We start from the raw sequence: 8780 nt of genomic DNA, 5'->3' as shown, positions 1-8780 counted from the left end.
CATAGAAGATTGTATGGCCTTGTCGGCCTATGTGTGTACGAGTGGTTATTTTGGCCTTATAGGACCTTATGTCTTATGTATAAGGTGGTATCATATATTGTATTCTACTTATCTCACGGCAGCCTTCCGGCTCAGTTATCTATGATAATATGACATAAAAAGATAAGTTACATTGGTACTCGATTGAGTAAGGTACCGGGTGCCCATCATGGCCCATCGGTTTAGGTCGTGACAATCTTTCAAGTGTTGGAAATTTTAGCAACAGATTATACGTTGATGGTATAGCTCTCATCTCGTGTAACCATGGTCTTCCCAGTATTATATTATATACCATATCACCATCTACCACTTCAAAAAGAGTCGTTTTCATCACTCATTCGGCATTCGTGGGAAACAAAATCTCTCCTCGGGTTGTCACGCTTGCGAGGTTGAATCCTGCGAGGAGTTTTGTAGCCGGAATGATGCTTCCGGTGAGTTTAGCTTGCTCCAATACTCTCCTTTATATGATATTGGCCGAACTTCCTGGATCTACTAGAACACGTTTAGTTTTAAAGTCTAGCACATTTAAATAAATTACCAGTGCGTCGTAGTACGGTAGTAGCAATCCGTTTGTGTCCTCCTTCGTGAAGGTGATGTCGTCTTCGACAACTTCCTAGAGTCTCTTGCTATGGGTTATTGATATTTTCGTCCTTTTTGCTGCCGAGAAGGTGACACCGTTGATCTCATTCTCCCTGAAGATCATATTAATCATATGGCACGGGGGATCTTCCCTTACTTTCGGAGGTTCTGCGTTGTCCCGGTTGCGACCATAGTTGTTCTTAGCCCAGTCACTCAAGAATTCTCTGAGATGACCATTCTTCAACAGTGTCACCATTTCTTCCCTGAGATGTTGGAAGTCCCTTATCCGGTGTCCATTCATCCCATGGTATTCACGCCACAAGTTGGGATCCCTCTAACTGAGATCGGATCTCATCGGCTTCGAAAATCGTGCTTCTTTAATGCTTCTTATAGCTGATATCAACTCTACTATGCTGACATTAAAATTGCATTCTGATAGCCTGGGGTAGGAAGGATACTGCGTACCTGATGCTTCTTTGTCTTGCAAAGATCTATTGTTCCGACTACGATTAGTCCTTCTGTGGTAACAAACCTATCTACTGACCGGAAGCCCCTGCTGCGCCCTTCAGTGCGTTCATATGGCGAAAACCGACCCCTCAAAGGCCGTCTGTCTGTTTCAAAATCATCTTTTAATTTTTCTTTGTTCTTCTCCCGCCCCTTTGCCAACTACGGGAAACCAACCTGATCATCTTCGATCCTTATCTTTGACTCGTACCGGTTGTGGACATCCACCCAAGTCGTTTCTTGAAACTCAAGTAAACTTTCCTTCAGTTTCCTAGAAGCGTTTGAACTTCTCGAATTCAGTCCCTTGGTGAATGCTTCAGCCTTCCATTCACCTGGAATAGTCGGGAGCAACATCCTTTTCTTTTGGAATCGGGTAACGAACTCTCGTAGAAACTCAGATTCTCCTTGTGAAATTCTGAATATGTCATTCTTTCGAGCCTCCACCTTTCTGGCTCCGGCATGAGCCTTAATAAAAGAATCCGCAAGCATCTCAAAGGAATCTATGGAATGCTCGGGTAATAGCGAATACCACATCAAAGTTCCCCTCGTGAGAGTCTCTCCAAATTTCTTCAGCAAAACAGATTCAATCTCGTGAGGAGCTAAATCATTCCCTTTCACCGCCGTTGTATAGGTGGTACTATACTTCTGGGGGTATGAAGTTTCATCATATTTTGGCACGTCGGGCATTTTAAATTGCTTCGAAATTAATTCTGGTGCCGCGCTTGATTTGTACGACAACTGAGTATACTTCTTTGAGTTCGGTCCTTTCAGCACTGGTGGTGCTCCCGGGATTTAGTCCATGCGGGCGTTCATTTTTCTCATATACCATAAAAGTTCATTCTTGAAGGTATCGTTCTCATTATTGGGGCCGGATCCAGTCCCCCCTGCTCCATCGGAACCAACCTCGCCCCTCGGGGTGTTGTTATCAACCCTCTGTGTTGTTTGATCTGTGGGAGTGCCAGGAAGAACTGGATCTCATCTATTCGTGTTATTGGAAGCCCCCGATAACGCCTGCTTCAACTCTGTCATAACCTTATCCTGCCGTGTGAGATGGCCGAGAATGATCGCTTGTTGCTCCTGTAGGACCCTTACCGCATCAACAACGTGTACCTCCTCAGCATCATCGGGAGTTGCCTCCCGAACATGTCGCGGGTATCATCTATTATGGACCGGCATGGCATCATTCCCTTCATTGTGGTTGTCACTAATTGAATCCTCGAAATGAGATTGGTCTCCTCGACCTTAGGATTGTATGTGTTGTTAACACGTTATCTGCCATTTTTTATGATTTTTTATAAGACAAATAATCAAAACATGTTAGCAAAAGAGGCAATGATTAACTTAATTACACGACTATCTAGGCCCGATGGTGGGCACCAAACTATTTACCCATAAAATAGTACAGTTGAATTTATACGTAGTTCTAGACAAGTGAATTAATTCGATCCTGAAATAATAAAATAATTGAAAAAATATGTAACACTTAGCCTTGATATGAAGACGAAAAAGTAGAAATAATGACTCCAGTAACGAGGCCTCCGGGCGCAACAGTAATAAGAATAAAAAATAAGAAGATAAAGTTGTATAGAGCTTTGAATAGATTATAGTATCAGATTTGCTAGAAAATTCATTTCCTACAATGATAATAGAGCTCACTATTTGTAGCTACGTCTAGGGAACAAGGTTCTAGGACCGTGCCCTTCTTTAGTATCAATTATGAGTGCCATTGATGGAGGTGTAACGATGATCATAAATGACAAATTCTTTGTAATGGGTAGTGCACTCAATACTGTGGTATATTCTTCATTAATGCCACCGGGCGGAGGATATTTATTGCCTCTTTATGATTGTCATTCCTTCCGGTACCAAACGGGATAATTGCCTTCGGTTCCACGTGTCATTCTTTTAAGCGACAGCCTAGCATGGTATATTTTACCCTATACAAGTATATGCTACAGACACGGTGTATAATTACTATATTAATTTTGCTAACTTTTTATACCCACAACCACTGAAAATTGATATATGTGGTTAATATAAAACATTTTTCACCAAAAATATGTCTGAAAGACAACATTTTTACGTACAGAAAGTAAGCACTTAATATTTTTGGTATAGTCATCTCGTATTTGGTACACATGACCCGACAAATTGAGATTTGCATCACGTAATTAAAAGAGAAAATGCTTCATATTTTATTTGTATAGAGTTCGGATTCGAGACCTTTTAGTAAGGGCAAAGAGATACCGAATTCTATCTCAGCCACATCCCGTGGTCATCAAACACTTGATCATTGAGAATAAATATGTCCTACGTACATTTTCCTTCCTAGAGTTCTAAACAAGAAGTGATTTTTTTTTCTTTGTATTTTTTTTGTGTGTGTGGGGTGGGGGGTGGGGGGGTGACTGCGACGAGATAATGAATATGTGTATTTTTCCTCCAAGAAGTCAATACTATATATTAAATGAGGAAGCATGCTAGCTTAGCTCATAGCTCATTGCAAAATATTTCTCTTTTTACCTCATACCTAGCAAAAGTACCAGACCACGTCGAGTTCATTTTGTTCACAAACTTCTCTTTTTTTTTTTTCTCCAACGATTTCCAAGTTGACATGATGCTCCACTTGATATGATTTGCTGTGAAACTTGCGGATAAATTTTTACTATATTTCCATACCATTCAATATATTTTTGCTAAATCAACTTAAGAAAAGTTGAATAAGAGCTAGATGCACGATTGATCGAATCGACTGACTAATTGATATATAACAACAATGAATTTTCGAGTTTTTGTTTGGCCTCTCAAGATTTGAGAGGCATCTAACAAGATAAATATAGCTACTATCTCCATATAAATGCGAACATGCAATAAAACAACCCTAGGGGGAATGAAGTATAGAAAATATACTAACGATAAATATGAATGGCGTCAATGAGAGAGACAATGCATGCACTTTTGAAAGTGTGAATCTGCAATTGACACCAAAGAAATGACAATGTCAAGGTTGGCAATAGGCATGCTGCTGTCTAACAATTGCATGCTTATGCACAAAATTCAAAGATATGAAAGCCTTCTTGAAACAAAGACAACCTTTTGAAAATGAAAGGGAGAAAAGAGGGAATTTTAGAAGACTGAGTTTAGTCTGAGCCAACAAATTAAAGAAAAAACTATGGTGGTCCTCTCCATTAAATGTTGACAACTGAAACTTGTTGGTTAATAGACTTGTGAAAAATACTAAAGTAAATGAAATGAAAAGATTTTGGTCCTCTGATCTTTCAGCATCAAGGTTTATTGGATGCATGCGTGAGACTTCATATACATGAATTTTCCATGCTTTTGATCATGCGAATCAAATTAATTTTAATTAAAAATAAATTAATTAACATTATATACTCTCATTGTACGCAGTTTTTTCAATTGAGACATGTAGCAATAATAACAAAGTTGGCGGTTTTTTCAATACATAAAAAGATTTTTTAAAGAAATAATGGTTGGCAAGAATGTAATGACTTTCCCTTTTGAATATTTAGCTAGAAACAATATATTCAAATTTTGAGTTGCCTAAGAAGTTATAATTAACAGATTAATTGCGAACATTATAACATATCCTAGACAAATTCGAAAACATACAAGCACATGTGGCAGGCTAGCGAGATAAATACATTACACAAATTACTTTAATTTTATATATCCATGGCATCATATATTACAAGTAATACCATGATGAAGCAATGAGTGATAGATAATTCGACAAGTCGGATTAAGAAAAGAACAAATATAAAATTCTAAATAGTAATGCATATGTATGTTATGAAAATTCATGCACCTAAACCATGCATGTTGCTCATATGTTATTAGTTTTGGCTACATCCATATAACATCATTGATTGGACAAACTAACCTAAGATTAACCAAATAAAAGAATGTATATGAACTTGAGAAACTTAATTTCTTAATTCTACATGCATGCATGTCAGTTGCAAAGTACAACTCATATCTCTTAATATAGATTCTATAGGTTGGCATGGGATGATTAAATGATTAATTATTTGTTAATTACTTCTAAAATAACAAAAACTAGTTTGACAGCAGAATGTTTGTTAGTTGTGAAGTACAAGTTGCATCCCTATGTTCATTCTTCAGTCTATCTTATTCAAGCGTGGGATATTAACTCATCATAATTTTACATGTTAAATAATTAAGAAGGCTATCTTCTTTCTTACAACACCGATGTTTATGTCATCTCGTGTAATATCTTGCAATAGAATGTTTTGTCCGCATGATATAACTTGCTTATCTTCTTTCCTCGTATGAATTAATAAAACAAAAGTTAAAAGATAGTATTCAAACTTTTTTTATATATGGGAAAAAAAATTCAAAAAGAAAAGAGGCAATTAAATAGTTCTGTCACGCACACTGACCTCGATCATGCAGAGAAAAATTCCTTATGAAAATGAAAGATCAACAAATAGTTTCCACGCTTTGTCTTACGCAATTTTCATAATCTAAAAAGAAAAAATAGTGATATCACTACGCATAATACAAAAAAGATAAAAGAAATTATCTAAATAAAAAGAATCATTATATCTTGAGTTTCCTCTTATCTTTATAGCCAAATAATTAAGAGGAAATAACACCCTAGCTCTACAACCATATGTATAATTAAGCTCCCATAGACACGAAAACATAAAACAAAAAGAAAGAAAAAAACGTAATAGAGAGAGTATTACCCTTGACATAATCGTTGAAAAGAAGAGAATGTCAAAGAACCAACTCCCTAAAAAAAAAACAAGGTTTACAAATATTGAACGAAACACATTTAAGATATCACCTAAGTGTACATGCATGAGTTTTACTTATAATATAATATTCCACGCATGGTTCTTTCTATTGTTTCCTTGGTTATCTTTACAAAAATCATATAGTGGGAATCGAGGAGGACTTTGGCTCACTTTGAAAATGGAAATCGGAATCTAACACTGATAAATCAGCTTATTTTGAGAAGTGATTTTTCTCAAAAATATTTTTTTTTTTAAAAGTACTTTTGGTGAGAAGTAATTTGTATTTGTATTTGACTAATTAATTTGAAAAGCACTTATGAGCAGCATTAGTGTTTGACCAAGTTTTAAAAAACTATTTCTAAGTGTATTTTTCTCAAAAGTGTTTTTCAAAAAAATGCTTTCGGAGAGAAGCTATTTTTTTCTGCTTTTCCAAAACTATTTCAGTTTCTCCTCAAAAGCATTTTTTCATTTCAAAAGTTTGGCCAAACACTTTAACTTTAGAAAAAAAATGCTTTTAAAAAGAAAAAGGCGCTTTTGCCTCAAGAGAAGCTTGACCAACAGGCTATTAGTACACATTAGTTTTTAATAGGGCATTTGCATCTATACCCGTTTTTTAGGTCACGTTTTAACTTGTGCCCGTTTTGCAAAAAATATTGCAAGCATATCCACTTTTCGCGTAACTTCAGCATACGGGCTTGAAGTAGCAAAGGTAATCACACAAACTTCGGCATTCTAGTAGACGAGCCTGAATTAGCAAAAATTGCTGAACCAAGTGTGTTGAAGTTTTTGTTTGTAATTGCTGAACTTAAGCATAGTAGCTGAAGTTTTGTTCTCTATTTGCTGAAGTTTTTGTTTGTAATTGTTGAACTTAAGCATAGTAGCTGAAGTTTTGTTCTCTATTTGCTGAACTTCAGCATGTTTTAGCTGAAGTTTTGTTCTATGTTTGCTGAACTTCAGCATGTTTTATGCTATCATGTAATTGATTTTTTGTACAGATAGTAAGTTTATCATAAGTAGAATTAGTAACTTAAAAAACTAGATAATGATTTAGCACAACAGGTTAAAATGCGTTGATAATGTACAAAGCTGAATCCAAAAAAAATAATAGAATGTGACTTAAAGGAAATTGACTTACATTTACATACATGTACGTACTTACTTTAGAAAGTTATTTATAATTTATTTTTAAACAATGAGATAAACATACTTATGTCAATCATCCCCATGAATTAAAGTTTCATAGCAACACCAACGACAGCAAAAGAAAGAAGAAGAAGAAGAAAACGAAGGAGGGGAAGAAAGGGGGCTGAAGTTATTTAAAAAGTGGGTACAAATTAAAACTTTTAAAAAAATAAGTATATATTAAACGGGGGCGACCAAATAGGGCGTCCCGTACAATATTTATCTTTTTAATTAGTGCTAATAAGATATTTCAAATGTAACCCTAACCAAGTTGAAGACTCAAGGGAGCATATATAATGGCTGCACAAAGTACCACGTACCAGAACCAGAAGATGGTATATGCTATTATGGGTGTCTAACGGGCCGGGTCAGCCCGTTTGCGGACCGACTCAGACTAGTTAAAACCGGAACCGGCCTCGTATAAGGGGGCCGGGTGGGGCTGGGTTAAAGGGTTTGGGGGTTTGGTTCGTTCACGTTTTGTCAACCGGTTAGCCAGACCGGTCAAACCCGGTCAACGCAAATTACTGTTCAACCAGTTAACCGGCCCGGCCCGGTTTAAAAGCTATATTTCATTTTTATTTTATTTATTTTTTAAGGTTTTAGAGTCTAAGGCAATGCAAAACCTTTGAATTTACTCTTTTTTCGTTAATTTACTTGTTAAATGTAAACCTTTTAATTTGTAAGTTTGAATTTTGAAATAAATGTAGAACTTGCAATTTATAAGTGCAATTTTTTTCCATCTTCATTGTATTCTTTATATTTTTACTTTATATTAATATAAATTACAATAGTTATACAAAATGCAAAAAAAAAAATACTAACCCGGCCCGGCCGGCCCCTTGTACCCGTAACCCTTACAGTTCATTTTTTACCCAGATGAATCCGAACCCGTTAAACCCCAACTCATAACCGGCCCGGACCACAATCCGTACGGTTACTAATTTTCCCTACCCAGCCCGGTCCGACCACCCATATATGCTATACATATTAAAGTTATTCTTAGCCTTTTCCCCCAAAATATAACGAATAATACTTAATTTTAACGACATAAGAAGAAATTAATGGCGTGCAAAGAAGAGAACTATTTTCATTTATCTTTACTTTCCTTAATCTTTTTCATGTGAATAACATTTTTCCACTTTCCTTTCCTTTTCTTATTCTCACCATTAGGTAAAACTTGAAAAAAGGAAAGGAAAAAGACGTTCTGCTTTGGTTGAAAGCTCCAAGTATGAAAAGGTCCAAGATGCAAAAAAAAAGGTCAATAAGATTTGAAAAAATTCACAGGAACAATTGGGTAATTTGTTTTTGAAATAAAAAAATTGGTGGACCAACATTAATTAAATTAACAAATACACCACTAGGCTTGACTCTTGTTTCAGTATTCCCAATCGGTAATTAAAGTGAAATAAATAAAAAATTGAAGGGGGTTGAGGGTGAGAAAAACAAAGCATATTTATTATTGTTGTATAAAAATATAGTAAAATAAAAATGCAGTGGATATGGTAAGATGCGCCCATTTTTGTCAAACCTCGTGAGGCCCACTTTAGCAATCACGCGTGCTCTTCTATTCTCATCCAACGTTCACCAACTGACCCGCATTACACGGAAAACCTTTCTCTCTCTTCAATCAACGGCTCATATTTTCCGCCTTTGACTCTTTCCTGTCTCTACACCCCCTACTCTATACCCCCCTGA

At 36.1% G+C, this 8780-nt stretch overlaps 1 protein-coding gene across 1 annotated transcript; it reads right to left on the bottom strand.

Annotated features, from left to right (window-relative positions):
• Window positions 1-1284: 1284 nt before the first annotated feature.
• On the bottom strand, window positions 1285-1809 carry LOC138884906 (uncharacterized). Its single transcript, XM_070165770.1, has one exon. The coding sequence runs from the start codon at window positions 1807-1809 to the stop codon at window positions 1285-1287; it is 525 nt and encodes a 174-aa protein (XP_070021871.1).
• Between the last annotated feature and the right edge of the window lie 6971 nt (window positions 1810-8780).

The sequence above is a fragment of the Nicotiana sylvestris genome, chromosome 2 (genome assembly GCF_000393655.2).
Source record: "Nicotiana sylvestris chromosome 2, ASM39365v2, whole genome shotgun sequence".
Taxonomy (NCBI): Eukaryota; Viridiplantae; Streptophyta; class Magnoliopsida; order Solanales; family Solanaceae; genus Nicotiana; species Nicotiana sylvestris.
This window is presented reverse-complemented; position numbering and strand designations above follow the sequence as displayed.

What these genes read in the sequence shown, in the direction of transcription:
- LOC138884906 (XM_070165770.1), bottom strand. Translation starts at nt 1,809, where the DNA reads ATGCCCGACGTGCCAAAATATGATGAAACTTCATACCCCCAGAAGTAT.